Source organism: Neltuma alba, unplaced genomic scaffold (genome assembly GCF_004799145.2).
Source record: "Neltuma alba isolate B1F8T4 unplaced genomic scaffold, ASM479914v2 tig00004747_pilon, whole genome shotgun sequence".
Taxonomy (NCBI): Eukaryota; Viridiplantae; Streptophyta; class Magnoliopsida; order Fabales; family Fabaceae; genus Neltuma; species Neltuma alba.
The window spans coordinates 89535-109456 of NW_021633845.1; the positions used below are offsets into that span (position 1 = coordinate 89535).

The following is a 19922-nucleotide window of genomic DNA, read 5'->3' on the forward strand; positions in this document are numbered from 1 at the left end:
CAGACTGCAGGTCCATTTTCACATATCAAAATAATATTTTCATCACGTCTTTTCTTTTTTACTTTTCTTCTTGGCTAAGTTTATTTCTACTTTGTATGATAGATCTATGTGTAAGATCCTTTTTTTATCACGTAATATTCTTATCAAAATTGTTATCTATAACCTTTATCTTTTCGGTTCTGTTTTTCACTTGTGACATAACTTATTGAGATCTCTTTCTTCCTCTTCAGGTACCTGAACCTCTTCTAGGGTTTTACCATTAGTTATGTTTTGACACTCTTTTAGAGTACATGCCTCATCAATATAACTTCTAAGTTGTATGCTTCTCTCTATTCAATATATTTATATTGGAACCAATTAACCTCTCATGCTTCAGGCATGTCTCATTTTTATTTATACTAATTGGAGCATTTTCAGCTAGAATAAGAGATTAAAAAATTTTCATTCAGGTCAGTAAAATATTTTGTAGCATTTCATGAATGCAATTTTGATGAACTTCTGGTCCATACTGATATATATGAGGATCTGTATTTGATAGTAATAATGCATTCCATGCATTCTCTTTTTCCAGCTACTCAATTTCTCCCCCTCATGTTAGGAAAACTTTGTCAAATAACAATTAACTAAGCGTGCAGTATAAGTCTCTTAAATCCATTTTTTTCTTTTAGAAACATTATTTTGTTCCATTTAGAGACAAATAAGAAGAAGGAGGTTCTTACTCAACATATGTCCGAACTTTCTTTAAATATCCATCTATGTGCATTGTGGTGGATTGGTAGGAATAAATATTGCACATTTCAATCTTTAGACGGAAAATATCTGGCTCCTGACTAAAAGCCAATTTTATTGGGAGAATTTTGTTGCCTTGATGTATATAAGTGCTGCAATATATTAAATTAAATATGCCAACACTAAAATGAAAAAACTTGTTCTCATAAATATTGATCCAGCTATTCACAGAGACATTAACAAATGATTTTACTAGATCATTTTGTTAAGTAGGCTTTTCAACATCAAAAACCTGATATATAAATTCCCTAGTATATTTAAAATCAAGTTTTTAGGATCACATACTCTAGAAATATTTATCTAAACAATCTTGCAAGCTTCAGGTTGCAAACTAATGTCAGTCACACATGTCACCATTTTATATAGATGCATCTATCAAATATTGAATACTTGTATGGCTTATGTGCTTCTAAATGGGCTTATATATATGAGTTTAATATATTTCCAGAAATGTAGTGATCCATTCGAAAACAAAATATAACTAGTGATATTTTATAATCAATTTTCTTTTAGAATAAGCAGCATATACGGATTCTTAAAAATGTTAGCTATTTGGAAGAAGCTTCTGGTTCTTTAATAGATATCAATACATAATCTTTAATAATTAGTTGCATCATATAGTTCAAGATGATCAAACAAGTCATGTCAATAATAAATCTAATTATATCAGTAAACTTCTGGTTTACTGTACCATGTTTTGTTACCAACAATAAATTTTTCAATATAATATATGATTGATGATATTCATTTATGAAATTGATATGAAAAATATATCCAATATCAACTCATACTTGTATTCCAACCATCTACCCCTCAAGTGTGAGTCATTCGAACATGATTTCTTTTTTCATATATTTCATAAATAGTGATGAGTATATAATAGGCTAAGGCCAATAATCTATTTTTTTGCTTGGAAGCTCAAGTACTTCCTAATTCATATATAGTTAGGAACTTTATCCCAATTGTGCTATAACATTTACACTCTTTGGAGAACCAAAGTTACGATGTAGATCTATAGGTCATATTTTTCACTATCAATACTTTATTTATTTATAAAAGAAAATCAGTATTAGTTCTTCTGGAATCATATTAATATTATTACATATAGTTCTTCAAGAACTATATAATTTAAGAGGAATATGAAAGACAACTTTATTTTAATATATATTAACATAATAACAAATAATTATAAGTATCACAGATTCAGCTTGCAATACACATAGAGAAAACACAAAAATGTAGAAGAATATTTAAAATGAACTTTTGCAAATAAAGTACAAATAAAAAATAATGTTTAAAACTTCTCAATATTAATCAAGGTACTATAGACATCTAAAATATTTAAAACTAATATTGAATCAGATCATATTAATAAGATATAAATAAAAAAATATAACTAGTAACTTTTGTTATATGTCTATAGTTATATGTCTTCTATTTTTATATATACTCTGGGCATCTATCTTTCTTTACAACTTATTGCCTTCAGGCATTAGAATTACCTTTGATATTTTCATAATATCACATAGTCTTTCTGATTCCATAACCATTTTCTTTTTTAACATTTATTTTTCAATGAATTGATACATATTTGTCTATATGACTTCTGGTCATATTATAACATTTGTTCATAATTTTATCATATTGATCATAGGGCTATTACTAATTTATCATATTGATCATAGGGCTATTACTAATTCTTCTGTGATGATTTAACAGTCAAGTCCCAAGATTATTGCCTTTTTAGTTGTCAGTTCCACTGATACAATGTGATCATACTCTTTATCACTATTATGGATACATTCCTTACTTTTAATAGCACACCATTAATTTTCTCAAATATTAGTCTTCCGGATTATAACAAAATTTTCAGAACTACGAAGTTCTTTTGTATCATTTAATTTTTTAAAACCATCAATGTTCAAGGCTTTGATATAGATTATCAAATTATGAAAATCTTGCCATGCCATCTGTTACAACCACAAGATGGTCTTTTATCAAATAATCATTAAAACGTGATGTGGCTTCTGGCTATCTAATCACAAAATCAAGAGCACAATGGCTATTAGCCATTCGTTTATATATTTAACATTTTACTTTCTAAGACAACAATTAACTAATATCAAATATGATAATCATATATAGTAATTTTATAGATGAACATAAACCTCATAGCAAATCAAGAAGTATAAGAATAGTAGAATCATGGAAATATAAGAAAAGTAAGAAATAAAAATAAAAATTTTCATATCTCAATATGATAAATAGAATATTCAGTTACCAATGAATCAATAAGGTTAATATACAAAACCATCATTTTCTCTAAGTAAATTGGAGAAATTTTATCAAACTATTCAAATCAAACTATTTTCATTCAATGAACAAAACATCAATGTATATCAACTAGAAGCCATAAACTCAAATGGTAGAGTCTCTTGCTGATAACATGTTATGAAATTAACTAACAATGAAAGTAGATTGGAGAAGAGAGGTAGACAAGAAAATGAGAGAATGATATTGTATTTCTTTACTTGTTTCACTTGGCATCATAATACAATAGTATGTCCTATTTATAGGCATAGTCTTACATACAAGTTACAGTATTACTTAAGTGATAGATAATGGATAATAAACCAAATGCATGGGAAGTGAGGGTGAGTTACAAGATTAAAGACAGTGGGAAATTAATGCTTAATGGAAGTAGTGGGAGTTGATGAAGTTGAAGAGAAAGAAGAGATAGACATCCACGTATTATAATATCCATAACATTATTATATTAAAGCCCATTTTTGTGTTTGTTGTAGTGTTTGGGTAATTTAACATGCGCAGAGAGAGAGGGGGGGAGAGAGAGAGAGAACAGCGAATTAAAGCGAATTAACGAGAGAGAGAGAGAGAGATAAGTATATTGTATGTGTATATAGTGTGTGTGTGTGTGTGTCATTTCATGATTGCATCATGTGAATAATATTTTTTTGGGTCAGAACATCATGTGAATAAGTTTTAATGTGGGCAAAATACATACGGCAAACAAAACCAGTGTTGCACGGAGGCTTGATTTTGAGTTTGAAATTTTTAATAAAAAACACTCCATTCTTGTTCTGACTTTTTGTTAAAAACATCCATATATACACGTAATATTATCCTCTAAATAAATAGTAGTTGCATGAAGCAATGAGTACTTGTAATTCTTTCTGCTTTTCTGTATGAGTGACGTAATTCTGTTTTTTAATGCATTATTTTTTTTCTGATTTTTTTAATGCATTATGAGTTTATGACTATCAGTATCACAATACACTAGAATACGACAAGAGAGATTAGGCTTGGGACTTGGGCGTGCGGGAATAAAAGGTCGCAGGCTGATTCTAAGTGCGTTTCTTACCTGGGAAATAAAAACGAGAAATTTTTTTTAGTAAGTTTAACTTTAAAAATTAAAAAAAATTGATTTAAAAGTTTTTAATTAATTCTTATTATCTTATTATCTTATATCTTTTTTATTAAAATTTTAAAATCTCATTTTTTTAATTTTTTAAATGGGGCTTATTAAAATTTCTCATCCCCTCTCCTTATCGTCATTTCCTTCATACCAAATATAATGTTCGGGTTATTTAAGTGTGTCCCATCCTAATTTCTCATTTGGATCTCAATTATTTTGAGACAAGATAAAATTGTCTCAGAATAGGACAATACATGAGATAATTATGTCTTATCCTAGTATGCTATTTTTTAATTTTATAAATGCATTTTACTTATATTATCAATTGTTATTTTAATTATATTGTTTACAAGTTCTCTTATATAGATGATATATGATTTTTTTAGTAGATATTTTGAGTTTATGTATTTCTGTCTTTCAAGAAACCTTTTTTCAATTTTCAGTTCTTCTAAATTTTCATCTACTTTTTTTTTGTACAGTTTTTATCATGAACTCCTATATTCCATATATAGTTATTTTCAAAAAGTAAAAAAAATAAAAAATAAAAAAACAGAAAGTTTCTGCCCCTTCTCGATAAGAACAGGACACATGAGGAGCGGTCATCCTATCTGGATGACTTGTCCCATAAGCACCCTAACTTTTTATTTTGGTTGACACTCTATCGAACTTTGCGGAAGCAGAGTTTAAGTCAAGATAAAATATAAAAATATATAGACTTTTTTTAATTTAGTAAAACAAGTTTAAATCATATAATTTTTTTATTTTTTAAAACACAGACATTTTCTTGTTGATTATAAATATTTTTAATATTCTCACACTAAAATAATCATTATATATAAAATATGAAAGTTCTATTAAGTCACAATATTGACTGAAAAAATGATAAAAAAAATACTTATTGAATTTGGAAAAGATAAATAGGTAATACTAACTACTCTTGTAATAGTTTGTACTACCTCTGATCCTGATTATAAGAGCCAGTTAACTAATTTGAGGAGATTAATGAAATAAGTTGAGTTAGTTATTTGTTATAAATAGGTGTTGTCTTTCCTAAAATATTCTTACTAATCAAATGTATTGATTAGAACTAGTATTGTTAGAAGGGCTACTTTGAAAAAATGTATAAATATGAGAGACAAAATGGATTGGGGTCTTATATTTAAGACCAAAATAAAAGTCAAACAAAGACATATATTAAGGACCGGAGGTAGTATTATTTAATTTGTCAAAATCTTCCACTTGTCATTTTGAAATTCAATAGATTTTTTTGTCATTTTTCTTATTGAAAAAACATGAATAATATTTCATCAAAATTAATCAATGTAACAGTCACCATCATTCATTTTCAAAATTTTATTGGCAAAATTTTTTTTTCCAAATTTATTATCCATGTAAATAGGAAAGAAATAAATATTATATCCCCTATGTTAGAGAGAAAGAAAGCCCAGGAGCGCCGGAATCATATGATTCCAACAATTATAAATTAAAATTAAAGTAAACGGAGAAACGAATCTCAAGCCCAAGAGTTCCCAAATTCATCTGCATCTAATGTCGTTTTTAATTTATTAAAAAAAACAAAGAGTATAACCGACGTGACGTTTCAACAAAATACTACCTCCAATTTTTAATTTAAAAGTTAGATAATTAATTTATGATATCAAAAAAATTAGTTAAGTTTGTTATTTGTAACAAATATATGTTATCTTTTATATATTCTTATTAATCTTATGTATCAGAATGAAAACATTTTAATATGTGCAATTATTACTTTGAAAAAAAATATAAATATAAGAAACAAAGTAAATTAAGATTTTATATTTAAACTCAAAATAAATCTCAACTAACTTTTTATATTTAGGGCCGGAAGTAGTAAAATCCAGTAATAAAGGAATGTTTTAGTTTTCTATTTTGAAAACAATTTTTGTTTAAAAAAATTAAAAAAAACTTGTTTGGTAATTGATTATTTTAAAAAACAAAAAAAATAGTAATATGTTTTGAAAAAACTAAAAAACCAAAGCAGCTTTTATATGTTTTTTTTTTTGTTCTTGTGTTTTTTATTTTTGTTTTGAAAATTTTAAAAAATCTTCTTCTCCTCTTACCTATTACTCACTAACTATCACTATCAGTGACAAATACAATGTGTCAAAGTTTTTTATATGATTTTTTTCTAAATGTGATTTTTTAAAAATTATTTTCTAAACAAAAATTGTTTTTTCCAAAACTTGTTCTAAAAAATAATTTTAGAAAATTTTTTTTGAGAATAAGAAAAAAATAAAATAAACAGGCCAAAAGTCTTTGGAGATGACGAATCATGCCTCTCCATCATCGAGAGCACCGCAGCAAAAATAAACAAAAGGCCAACAATTGAGCTTCTGCTCACTTTGTTATGGACGCGCAAAATGCTGACCGTAGGAGACGGCGTGTAAGGTATAAAATAAGACAATTATTGAGTGCGATGTCTGACTTTGTTATTAGTTTAAGCTTTTAAAAATGAATAGAGAAGCAAAGTTGTCCAATGTAACCATATACTGGATACTATATATGCACATGTGCGTGAGAGCCTAAAAGCAGATCCGAGGCACAAAGAGAGATGGAGATGGAAACAACGAAGGAAGAAAACAAGCTCAAAGAGCGTAAGGTCTCATGGGCAAAGCTCCGTCGAGTTGACTCTCTCAATCTGGAAGCTGGAAGGGTTTCTGAGACCCAAACCTCAACGGTACACTATTTCACTCTCTCTCTCTCTCTCTCTCTCTCTCTCGGGTTTTGCCTTTTGTCTTTCTCACTTTATTGATTGAATCTTAATTAATTTCACACTTTGCTTGTTCACAGTTTACTTGGAAAGTCACTCTGAGTTTAGCATTTCAAAGCTTGGGGATTGTGTATGGAGATATCGGCACGTCCCCACTTTATGTGTATGCCAGTACTTTCACCAAAGGGATTCAAAACATCGATGACATTCTCGGTGTCTTGTCCCTTATCATCTATACCATCATCCTCGTACCTATGCTTAAGTATGTTTTCATCGTCTTATGGGCTAACGACAATGGAAACGGTAAGATCTCTACTTGTTATTGTGCTTGTATATGTTCTTTCTTTCTTTCTTGGATATAAAGACGTGGGGTCGATCTGTGTACTTATTTTCTTTCTCTGTTTTTTTTTTTTGGGGGTCTGAAATATGAACTTTATTTGTTTGTAGGCGGAGCTTTTGCGCTCTATTCGTTGATATGTCGCCACTTGAAGGTGGGTCTCATTCCAAATCAACAGCCAGAGGACAGGGAGCTTTCAAACTACAGACTGGAAGAACCATCCAGCCAACTTAAACGGGCCGAGAAAATAAAGAACAAGGTAGAAAATAGTAAGCCTGTGAGGATTTTGCTCGTACTTATAACCATTGCGGGAACTGCGATGGTGATTGGAGATGGAGTTCTTACTCCGTCAATTTCAGGTATTTGAATCTCAGTCTAAATGGGTATATCCAGAACCGATTAGAATTATACATATATATATATATATATATATACTACCTCCGGTGCTTAATACAAGACTCTATTTGACTTTTATTTTAATTCTAAATATAAGACTCCAATCCACTTTGTTTCTCGTATTTATACATTTTTTTTTCAAAGTAACCCTTCTACTAATAATAGTTCTAGTCAATACATTTGATTAATAAAGATATTTTAGGAAAAACAACACCTATTGAAGACAAATAACTAACTCAACTTACTTTTTTAATCTCCTCAAATTAGTCAACCGTCTTTTATAATTAGGAACGGAGGTAGTATATTGCTCAGTTTCTGATCCAGTTTTTAACTCTATGCATGCAGTCCTTTCTGCGGTAAGCGGGATCAGTGAATCCATGGGTCAAGGTAGTATACTCTCATATAAGTGTGAATTAATATTTGAAGTTACGAATCAATTCGAGATTAGGTGATCGTATACGTAATTGGAAATTGTTTTTACTATTTGGATCTTTTCAGGCGCTGTTGTGGGAATAACTATAGGGATCCTAGTGGGCCTTTTCTCTGTTCAACGATTTGGGACTGATAAAGTGGGATTTTCATTCGCTCCCATTGTCCTTATATGGTTTTCATTCATCGGCGGAATTGGTCTTTACAATTTATTCAAATACGACGTTGGGGTATTGCGTGCTTTCAATCCAAAGTACATATTTGATTATTTCAAGAGGAATGGTAAGCAAGGATGGATATCACTTGGAGGAGTCTTTTTATGCATTACAGGCACGTAGCTACTTTTGAATCTTTAATTTTTCCTTTGACTTGGATCTCCCTTAAATTCTAATTATTGATTAGTGTTCTATACGTACAAATATCAGGATCAGAAGCCATGTTTGCTGACTTGGGTCACTTTAGCGTACGAGCAGTTCAAGTAAGTCCATGTTTAATCTTCATTTAGCATTATATTCCCAAGGTGGGTATTTAAAAAAAAAAAATCTAAAAGCAAAAGGAGTTCAATTTCATATCGTGGAAATTAAAAAGCTTAAATCTCAGTGTGCTCAAAACATCATTCTTTCAGCTTGGCATACTCTGTTTTGGTTCTGTTTTCTCAAGCTGCGTTATCCCTTAGCTTTTCTCAAGGATTCTCTACTAAGAAAAACACTATTGTCCCAGAAAATTCCTTGGTGAAGCAACAAATTGAATTGACCTACATGATAAATAATAATGTTGCAGATTAGCTTCACTTGTGTCACATTCCCTGCATTACTAGCTGCATATACTGGGCAGGCAGCATATCTACGAAAGTTCCCAGAAAACGTGTCCAATACCTTCTATGATAGCATACCTGGTAAGTTTATTCATTATAAAAGGAGACAGACACAAAAACTTTTGAACTGGAAAGGATTAATCCCTGACATTTAGCCCTTCAATTGTGAATAATAACGTGCAGATCCCTTATATTGGCCAACATTTGTCGTAGCCATAGGCGCTGCCATTATAGCTAGCCAAGCAATGATTTCAGGAGCATTTTCCATCTTATCACAGGCTCTAAATCTGGGTTGTTTTCCAAGGGTGAAGGTTGTTCACACTTCTGTGAAGCACAGCGGCCAAGTCTACATTCCTGAGATCAACTACATGTTCATGATTGCTTGTATTATTATCTGTGCAGCCTTCAAGACCACAGAAAATATCAGTCATGCATATGGTAAATGTGGCTGTTCTTTTTAATAAGTCCTGTTAATCTACCTATTTTGATTTGGTTGAATCATTTCATTTTAATTAACCTTTTTACATGTGATGCAGGGATTGCTGTGGTTTCTGACATGATGATCACGACCTCGCTGGTTACACTTATAATGCTAACTATTTGGAAGACAAGTCTCTGGTGGGTTACTCTCTTCCTTCTGATATTTGGCTCCATAGAGGCACTCTATCTTTCATCTCAATTAACCAAGTTTCCACAAGGAGGCTTTCTTCCAATTGTATCTGCTATCTTCTTTACCATAATCATGGGAATATGGCATTATGTGCACAAAGAAAGATACAATTTTGAGCTTGAGAACAAGATCTCCACAGAACATGTGAATGAATTGATCAATGGTTCGAATGTGAACCGTGTGCCCGGAATCGGACTTTTATATTCTGAGCTAGTTCAGGGTATTCCTCCCATATTCCCTCACTTCATTGCCAATGTACCATCAATCCACTCTGTGGTTGTGTTTGTTTCCATAAAGTCAATTCCTCTTAGCAGAGTCGCATTAGAAGAGAGGTTCCTATTTCGCCAGGTGGGACCAAGAGAGCACAGGATGTTTCGATGTGTTGTGAGGTATGGTTACAATGATAGGATTGAAGAACCAGAGGTGTTTGAAAATCAACTAGTTCAACACTTAGAGGAGTTTATTCGTCATGAAGATCTTATTATGATCCATGAAGAGGCTCAGGGAAGCACAGCACAAGTTGGTGCTTTGGCCTGGAACGAGAAGGAGAGTGATGGTGAGGTGATGAGAGGGAAAAGCTCTAGTTCTCACAGGATAGCACCAGAGCTAAATCTGGGAATTTCACGTGCCTCATCAGATTCTACCCGTGCCCCTCAAGGCCACAATGCTGTTGATGAGGAGGTCAAGTTTGTGGCAAAAGCAAGGGAGAAAGGGGTGGTGTATTTGTTGGGGGAAGCAGACGTGGTGGCTAAGCCTAATTCATCCTTCATCAATAAGATCGTTGTCAATTATATTTACAGATTCTTGAGGCACAACTTTAGGCAAGGGGTCACACATATGGCTGTTTCTCGTAAAAGGCTTCTTAAGGTCGGAATGACCTATGAAATATGACAGCCTCGTGCGAGTATATATAATTATATATTAACGTATCATATATTTTCAACATCACTTTTGTACCTTGGTTTTTGTGTGAATCTGCATATTTATCTTTGTTTCTAGCTCACACCTCTACATAAATGAGAGAGGGAGTGATGTTTTAATTTTAAATGTAAACTTAAAATATGAGGTTTCTTGTTTGCCATGTAGATGATCTATAGGGATTTATGTTAGAGATGTGAAATTCTCCCTCTTCAAGTCTCATCCGTGTAATTAAACCTTCGTCTATGTTAAATAGATGTACTTTTACCCTGTTAGCTGGATAGTAGTAAGTTAGTCGCTTTTCTATATATATCCTTTACTCACAAGAAATAAATCTTCCTCTATATTAACATTGTTATATTGTAACTAAGAGAATAATCTAGAATAATCTTTCCCTTCGCTCTTTGCCTTTCTCGATCAGTAAAATCTTTTCATCCTTACCTCTTTTTTTTTTAATTTCAGAATTAGCAGCAAGCACATAACTAATAAGATAGTGAATATTTGACCAGGTTCAGACAATGTACAACTCCCTTGTTAAGGAATTACTAATTAGCATATCAAATAGATACCTTAATAGAGAAAATCCACGTGTCCAACTTGTCTAGTCTTGTTTCCCTCCTTTACAGTGTCTACGTTGCTTTTGCCTTGTTTGCTTTTCTATGTAAGTGGGGGCAGTGGCGTCTTTAAGACAATATTTGAAAATTTCAAATTGATTCAACTAAGCTGATTCGATATTTTTTATTTCTTTTTTTGCCAACGTTATCTTTCATATTTGAATCACTCACTTGCTATGTAAAAATTTTTAGGGCATATATTTTTTGGGATTTTCCCTTTCTTTAATACTCCATCTAGTTCAAAATATAAGATAAATTTTGTTAAAGATGCTTGATTTTTTTATAAAATAACATTCACTTTTATCTAAGTATTTAATGAGTTTTTTTTTTAATTTTATCATCATACTTTTTTTTTCTTCTTTGATTCATTTATTGTATCTTTTACTTATTTTTTTTATTGATAAGAGCATGTCTGGGAAAAAAATATATGGCTTGCATATTTATTATTTCAAACTAATTTTAACTTTTTTTATAAACATAAATAGATAAAATTTAGTTTATATTTTAAACCGGAGAGAATATTAATTTAGACTTTTTCAAATAACCACAATTTTCTCAAATAGTCAACTGCGCAGGTCATTTTAATTTTTCCAAAAGTCAAATAGTCAAAATTTAGGTATGACCCGGAAACGAAAATCAAACGTCTATAGCCACAATGTGTTTGGGATAGAAGTGCCCCGGACCGATCCAAACGCTCGGCGAACGAAGGGCGGCGATAAGTAGCGAGAAATTTGGGCGCGAGATCTCTGCCCCAGCTGCGTAGGAGAAAATGGGAATGGGAAGATGGTTGAAGATAGCTGTGCTTGTGGGGATCCTGGGGATATTTAGAGGATTGATAAAGAATTATGGATGGGACTGGGACAAAGACGTAGCTATTCAGATATTGAAAGATCAGTATGATAAACTGGGTATTTGGGCCATCCCACTGTACGTCGCTATACATACACTCTCTCTCGCTCTCTGTTTGCCCTCTTCTGTTTTCTTGGAAGCCGCCGCTTCTCTGCTATTTGGCTTTTTCCCGGCCCTGCTCTGCGTCTTCTCGGCTAAGGTGCTCGGTGCTTCTCTTTCGTTCTGGATCGGCAGGTTTGCCTTCTTCTTCTTCTATATCAATTTCGTTGTTTATCGTCAATGGAACAAGACTCTCATATCTTTATTAGGTTTTGGTTGAATTTTGACTGGCTTTCCTTGTTTAATGCTATTTCCATCCTAATTATAAGAGCTAGTTGACTAATTTGAAGAGATTAAAAAAAAATTAAATTAGTTATTTTTAATAAATATGTTGTCTTTTCTAAAATATCATTATTAATCATTAGAATTATTATTATTAGAAGAATTATGTTGAGAAAAAATATAAATATAAAAAATAGAATAGATTGGTATCTTGTATTTATGATAAAAAATAATAATCCTCTGTGACTTATTAGTCACGGACTCAGCTGAGGCTATTCTCTGATCAATCTGTTAAGTTGAATCCAGTCTTCATCAAATTAAGTCGCGGAGAGACTCTGGGTTAATTCATATGAGTTGTAATTGTATACCAGTCAGTTCATCCTTCACTACCCTACTCGTTTCCTGATATTGATCATTGATTTTTTTGTATAAGGTGAATAGCGAAATTCTACCTATATAAGCATATTAACCTATTCATCAGTAGTGAGGTAAAACAAAAAACCTACTCATCGGTAGAGAAAGTACCGATTGAGGGTATGTAAATCTTATTTTAAAACCGTCTTTTTCGATAAATGGTAGTGGGCTGTCATTTGCTCGAGACTAGAGCGTAGAGACTCCTAGAATTACAGGTTGTGACCCTCTTTCTTTTTCCTTTTTAACCCCGTATTGAATAATCACTTCTCGATGGTTTTGATCAACCAATGTCTTCGCTACTGAATCTAAAGAATGCATCAATGCACTCTAATTTCAATATCCATCTGGTTTGAGAACCTGGGAATATCTTGAAAATACTCCTTGATATCTCCTATTATTTAGGATAACAATGGAAAAGGAATTCTTATCAGCTGTTTATCTTGCAAGCTAAATTGCCTGAGAAAAATAATTTTAGTTTCTTTCTGTCTTTCAATAGATATGTGTGCCAGGAACTACAAGAGTCAGAATTAATGCCCTTGTATTTTGTGGTTTTATTGCGTCTATTTAACTTCTCGCACAAGCTCAGGTTATGGCCTTATGTATATATTCAGAAGAAAGAGTCAGATAGTTCTTGTCCCTGAGGGTAGTCATGAATTTATCCTGATATAAGTAGGTTCATAAAGTATATGGTGAGTTTAAACAATATTACATTACCAGAGATTAAGCTCTCATTCTTGGTTCAGTGACATGAAAATCACTACGACAGTTTGCTGAAAACTGCCTGTGTTGTGCTACCCCAATGAGATTAAATTTTGTTGGTGGATAGCATTAGTCAATAAGGTTGTTGCATGAAGGCTACCCTACTCTTGTTAACAAGTTGAGCAACAGTTTCCCTTGCATTAAATGTTATGTTTGCAATTAACACGCATAAGTCCTCCTATGTTTGACGTTATTTGTTTCAATCGAATTCAACTCGATTCCTTTTTTCAATTCAGGTTAATCTTGAGAAGTTCAAGTTCAGCAGTAGGGTGGGCTCAGAAAAACAAATATTTTCATCTCCTTTCTAGAGGAGTTGAGCAAGATGGTTGGAAATTTGTACTTCTTGCTCGCTTCTCTCCTTTGCCCTCCTATGTTGTTAACTATGCACTTGCTGCTACTAAAGTAGGGTTCTTGTTGGATTTTCTGCTTCCCACTGTTATCGGATGCATCCCAATGATCCTGCAGAATACTTCTCTTGGAAGCCTTGCTGGTGCTGCTGTTGCTACGGCCTCTGGCTCTGGGAAATCTCCAATATGGTCTTACCTGTTTCCAGTAGTTGGTATACTATCTAGTGTGCTTATTTCTTTGAGAATCAAGAAGTACTCAAAGTCACGTTTCAATAGCTAAAAGCTTTCTGTTCAAAGATAACCCTTTTGACCTGGGGTAGAACTTATCTGGAAATGAAGTGCCCTGAAAAGAGTTAGTCTTTTGGGTTGATATTCATATTTAGTCTCTGACATGTTCTATTATGCCGACTCCTTATAGGACTTTTTTTTTGTCCTATCCCTTTTCTTCTTAGGACTGTTTTTTGTGATAACACTTGCACCAATGATCTACTTATGAACGTCACACAGCTAAAAGAATCCATGTATTGGTGGTGAGTGGAATTAATTGTTGAGAGTATTTCTTCAGTAGGTCCAAGTACTAGAAAAGTCGTCAGCAAAGGAGTTGGCCATGTGAAGTTCCTTTGCGTCATTTGTCACATTGTACGATCATTATTATATTATACATGAAATATTATTGATATGGTAAAATATAGTGAAAAGATATGTATTTTTTCAACCTCTAATTTCTTCCATGAGCATCTTGCATATTCTATTTTTTTTTTTTTAAAAAAAAAAAACCAGCTGAAGGTAAAATATCATACTACCTCCGGTTTTAATTATAAGAGCTAATTGACTAATTTGAAGAGATTAAAGAAAGAAGTTAAGTTAGCTATTTGTAATAAATATATGTTATCTTTCTTGCTGATCAGGTGTGTTAGTTAGAGTTACTATTGTTAGAAGGACTAACTTGGGAAAAAATACATAAATATGAGAGACAAAGTAGATTGAAGTCTTATATTTAGGATTAAAATAAAAATCAAATGAGGTCTTATATTAAGGATCGGAGGTAGTATAACACTTTCCTGCAAATTAAGGTTGTGATTAATTAGCGGCTCATTAATGACAAGAAATCAATTTGCATGGTGAGGTCATACGTTTTTAATCAAATATCAAATTTTAGTATCACATTTCAGACTTAGGAGGGGTGTTTGGTAACTCCTAAAAACACTTAAAAGATGGTATTTTTATGCAGGTAGAAATCTAACAAAACACTTTTAAAAAGTTAATCAAAACAACATCTTAGTGATGACGACTTCATACTTTTGTCATTATCCATTATCAAACACAAATGTGGAGCATGGTATAAACTGGGTGTGCAAGCTCAGAATTGACAGCAAATATCATAAACGTGTTAATTTAAAGTACATGAGCATAAATGTCAAGACAAAATTGTGCTCCTTCCGGTTTTTTTTTATAAGAGATATTTAGAGATAATAACAAAATTTGTTTGTTAATATCTTATTTTACACTTATTTAATTATTTATATAATTGTATTTAATTTTCACATATTCTCTCTTAATCACACCCACTCTTCCACGTAAATGAGATTATATTTGGCAAAAAAGTTATATTTTTTACATGTCGATCGTTTTCAATTAATTTTAACATTTCAAATAACGTAATTTGATTAATTGTATTTTATTTTAAAAAGACAAAAGGAGTGCAATATAAATGTAAAATATATTCTAAATACATACCAACTGATTAATTAATTTTTTTATAACGTATTCCTTTTTTTTTTTGGACAAATAAGATAGGAGTCATTATTTCAATGTCATGGGGGATTCACCTGGTTCAACATTTATTATTTTATTATTATTTATTAAAATAATATTTACAAATTCATCTATAAATTTAACTTAATAAATCTAAGTAATTTATCTAAATTTTGTCCATAATTAACTTCCCAAATTGGTTCCAAATTAAGATTCTTCCGAGAGGAAAAAAAATACACGACTATGCTTCCTTTTGAATTACTCAGGATCTAGTTGGATTAGCAGTAGAAAAAATAACTTATTTTCAATTTAACTTTTAACTTTTAAAAAAGTGAGATTGGGTAATATAATTTTTGGTTGAATTGGCTTTTATAAAAGTTAATTTGTAAAGTAAAAAAATTATTTAGATTATGATTGGATAAGTAAATTTAGTTGTAAAATAACTAAGAAGGATATAACTCTATTAAATAATAAAAAATGAAAAAAAATCATAAGTTTGCATAATATAATAATTTTAAATTATTATAATGGGAAGATGTTATATTTTATGGATACAATATCTTTAAATTAGAAATTATAGTAATGTGAAAATTTTTGAACCAAATAATATTATATAATTAATTGGATGATACATTTTGTACAATTTATATAAATATAAAATAAAAAATAACATTAAAAATAAAAAATATTATAAAAAATCATGTTAAAAATTAAAAATGCAAGAAAACATTAAAAATAAATAACTATAAATTGATTAGGAAGCATAAAAAAAATGCAAAGAGAAGTATAAAGACAACATAAGAGTAAAAATATCTTTTAATTTCAAAAATATACTTTCCCATAAATTATAAGTAAGTTTCACATAACTTTACAATCTTTCTTAAAAAAAAGCAGCTTTTAGCTTATAAATAAGACTGGCCAAAAGCTACCAAACACCTCACAAAATGCCAAACGGGTTCTTGGCTATCAAAGGTCCAAACAGACCCTTAAATGATGTGGGGGGCGTCGAACAGGGAATACTTTTTGTTTCTATGTCAATAAATACTACTTCCACTCCTAATTATAAAATCTAGTTGACTAATATAAAGAGATTAAAAAAATAAGTTAAGTTAGTTATTTGTAATAAATAAGTATTGTCTTTCTTAAAATATCTTTGATAATCAAGTATATTGGTTAGAACTACCATTATTTGAAAGACTATCTTAGGGAAAAAATGCATAAATATGAGAGACAAAGTGGATTGAGATTTTATATTTAGGACCAAAATAAAAGTCAAATAAAGCCTTATATTAAAAACCGGAAGTAGTACTAAATAATGCATACTAATAATAATTGAAAATTAAAATTTTGCATCGATGTTCAGTCAAACGTGAATTCATCGTGAGATCTTGGCTTTCATCGTTTACTCGCTAAACTAAACAGCGTAGGCGCAGGCCAACTAATAATCAATAGGTGAAGCTGCCTCCAAAATAGGTATCTCCCGTAGATGTGGAGCGCGATCCGCTTCCCCTAACCAAGCACTCAACAACTAGCCCAAAGTTGAACTTCGAACTCCAAATAAATCAAGTCCACGATCTTATCTGCCTCTTCCATTCAAGTTCCGATTCCAACTAACCTAAGCTGCCATAAAGGATAATGTAAAAATTGCAGATTTAATTTCAGTTGTAAAAACCAAGAGTAAAGACCATTCAGGGCCCCAAAAAAAAAAAAAACACATTGATATTTACCTCATTTTTAGTTCTTGAAATTTTGAAACCAATAGTTTAAAGGACAAAAAAATCTTTAGGTGCACCAAAATAAATCAAATTTCAGGATCGTAACCAAAATGAAGTCAAATTTTAATGACCAAAACTACTTGTTCCAAATTTCAGAAACCAAATTCAAAGAATAAATGGTATTAACCCCAAAAAAAAAAAAAGCACTGGGTATGCAAAGAAATTAAAAATACAGGTTACGGTGCAGAGGGGCTTACGATATTATTCCGTGGGTGGCCCCAATAAAATCCTTGCAGGACGATAGGAAATACTACCTTCGATCCTAATTATAAGAGCTAGTTGACTAATTTAAAGAAATTAAAAAGACAAGTTAAGTTAGTTATTTGTAATAAATATGTTGTTTTTCCTAAAATATCTTTATTAATCAAGTGTGTTGATTAAAACTACCATTATTAAAAGAACTACCTTAGAAAAAAATACACAAATATTAGAAACAAAGTGGATTGGTGTCTTATATTAGGACTAAAATAAAAATCAAATAAAATCTTATATTAAGGATCAGAGGTAACACGATGCAAGCGGCAAGGGTATAAATCGCTATACCCATCCATTTCATGACCGTCGTAACGCGACGATATCCACAAACATCAACCCGCATTTTAAAAAAAAAAAAAATTGAAAGGTAGGCACAAAATTGTTAGACACATTTTACAAAATTAACATTATATCGTGTTGAAAAGTAGATAATATAAGAAAACTACTATGAACCGTCAGCTCAGAATAATATGTCCGTATTGCAAGCCAACCAAGCAGGTAACAATAGCCACCACTGAGCTACAAATTCAATGAGATGAGAATTCTGTAAATATTCCATTTCCGAAAAGAAAAAATTCCAAACAACTGCAATTTTTTTGGAGATAGGATGAAATTGCTAATTCAAGATCTGGCATGTAGAAAAAACTTCATTATCGATTCTACCAGTCGTAAAAAAGCCACAAATATAGGAAAGCAAAAACAAGTGCTTCAAATTCAAAGTTATGAAGGCCTAGCAGCGGTTGTTTAGATGTCTTGTTGACCAATGGTAATGTCTCCTGAGTCCTTACCATCAAAAGATGGGAAGCCCGCATAAAGCGTCCTGTCACTAGGGGGTAAGGGACTAATTAAGAAGCCGATGGGTGTCACTACAGGATGCTCAATTACTTCTCAATTTTCCTCAATATATCTAGACAATTAAGACAGTCCATAAATCAGATCTGAAACATTTCAAGTCAATTGCATCTCAATTGAGAGGCAATTGAGTCAACTCATGCATGGCTTGAGCTTGTTTCAATACGGGCAGAGAAATTTACTGACGAATTTTGTCTTTGAATAAAAAACTACAATACTTTTGAATTAAAAGTAAAAGGCAAAAAGAACGAGAGAGAGTTTTCTGGCAGCTTGTTTTCAACCAAAACCCAAAAACTGTGTTCACAGGTCGAGATGGGGCAAGATTGAACCAAATTACAACGCTTGAGCTTGTTTCAATATGGGCGGAGAAATTTACTTACAAACCGAGTTGTCTCTTTTAGGGTGTGTTTGGTATGAGGGATTTGGGTGGGAGGGAGGGAGGGAGGGGAGGGAGGGATTTTAATCATTTTCCCTTGTTTGGCAACACACAACTTTTAGGAGGGAGGGAAAATTTTTTAAAATTTCCCCTCCCCTCCCCTCCCCAACCTCCCCTCCAAAATTGGGAGGATTTAGAGGGAAATGGCAATATTTTGTCATATTATGACCATTATGCCCATATTTTGTCATGTTGTAACTATTATGTCTATATTTTGTCATGTTGTGACTATTATGCCCACACTTTAAATAAAATAAGAGCAAAATTATCCATATTAAAATATTTTTCCCTCCCCTCCCCTCTTTTTTTATAAATCCAAACAAGATAATATTAAAATCCTTCCACTCCCCTCCTCTCCCCTTCCTTCCATTAAAATCCCTCCCCTCCCTTTCCTCTCATTGAGCCAAACATACCCTTAAGGACGGAACTCCAATACTTTTTAATTAAAAAGTAAAAGGGAGTAAAAGAACCAGCGAGAGTTTTCAGGAGGCCTGTTTATATAGGGCTAAAACCATTCCTCTGACTAGTTTATATATATAGGATAACCGACAAAGTATAGTGGGCGAAGGGTGATAGCCTAACCGGAGCAATTTTCTAGAGGCTTCCTCTCTCTGTTTTCCCCACAACTACTTTCGTGTGGAAGCCACAAGCTCCTTCGCTTTTGCCCTTTTTTAACTTTATCGCATATGGCTGCATGATCTCTGTTTTTTTATTCCTCCAATTCTAGATATAAGATTTTTTTATAGTGTAAATTATATTACAAAAAAACTTTATATTTAGGACCAGAGGAATAATATATATAAAAAAAATTTAGATGGGTTGAGTTTCAAAGGCTCCTAGAATTAAAACATATTTTCAAACTCAAAGAGCGTTTGCAAAAGTACTTACAGGTTATTCACCAACAAGATCCTTACATCTGCAATAAAATTTGAATTCACAACTTTATAGACCATATAAACCCACTTTTTATTAGCTAAACCACTCTTATTGGCTTGCATGATCTCGTATTT

At 31.8% G+C, this 19922-nt stretch overlaps 2 protein-coding genes and 1 long non-coding RNA gene across 3 annotated transcripts; 2 read left to right on the forward strand and 1 right to left on the reverse strand.

Annotated features, from left to right (window-relative positions):
- Window positions 1-6800: 6800 nt before the first annotated feature.
- Window positions 6801-10530, forward strand: LOC114745648 (potassium transporter 5-like). Its single transcript, XM_028933809.1, has 9 exons — window positions 6801-6938; window positions 7052-7274; window positions 7419-7667; window positions 8050-8091; window positions 8203-8463; window positions 8559-8611; window positions 8914-9028; window positions 9131-9385; window positions 9484-10530. The coding sequence occupies exons 1-9, from the start codon at window positions 6813-6815 to the stop codon at window positions 10506-10508; spliced, it is 2349 nt and encodes a 782-aa protein (XP_028789642.1). The 5' UTR covers window positions 6801-6812; the 3' UTR covers window positions 10509-10530.
- Window positions 10531-11835: 1305 nt separating this feature from the next.
- Window positions 11836-14467, forward strand: LOC114745668 (transmembrane protein 41B-like). The gene is made up of 2 exons (XM_028933832.1): window positions 11836-12232; window positions 13729-14467. Exons 1-2 carry the CDS (start codon window positions 11919-11921, stop codon window positions 14117-14119), a joined length of 705 nt encoding a protein of 234 aa, XP_028789665.1. The 5' UTR covers window positions 11836-11918; the 3' UTR covers window positions 14120-14467.
- A 2436-nt stretch (window positions 14468-16903) lies between these two features.
- LOC114745667 (uncharacterized) lies at window positions 16904-17598 on the reverse strand. Its single transcript, XR_003740222.1, has 2 exons — window positions 17567-17598; window positions 16904-17214 (listed from the first exon to the last, which is right to left on the reverse strand). It is a non-coding gene; the product is annotated as an uncharacterized LOC114745667 (long non-coding RNA).
- Window positions 17599-19922: the final 2324 nt, after the last annotated feature.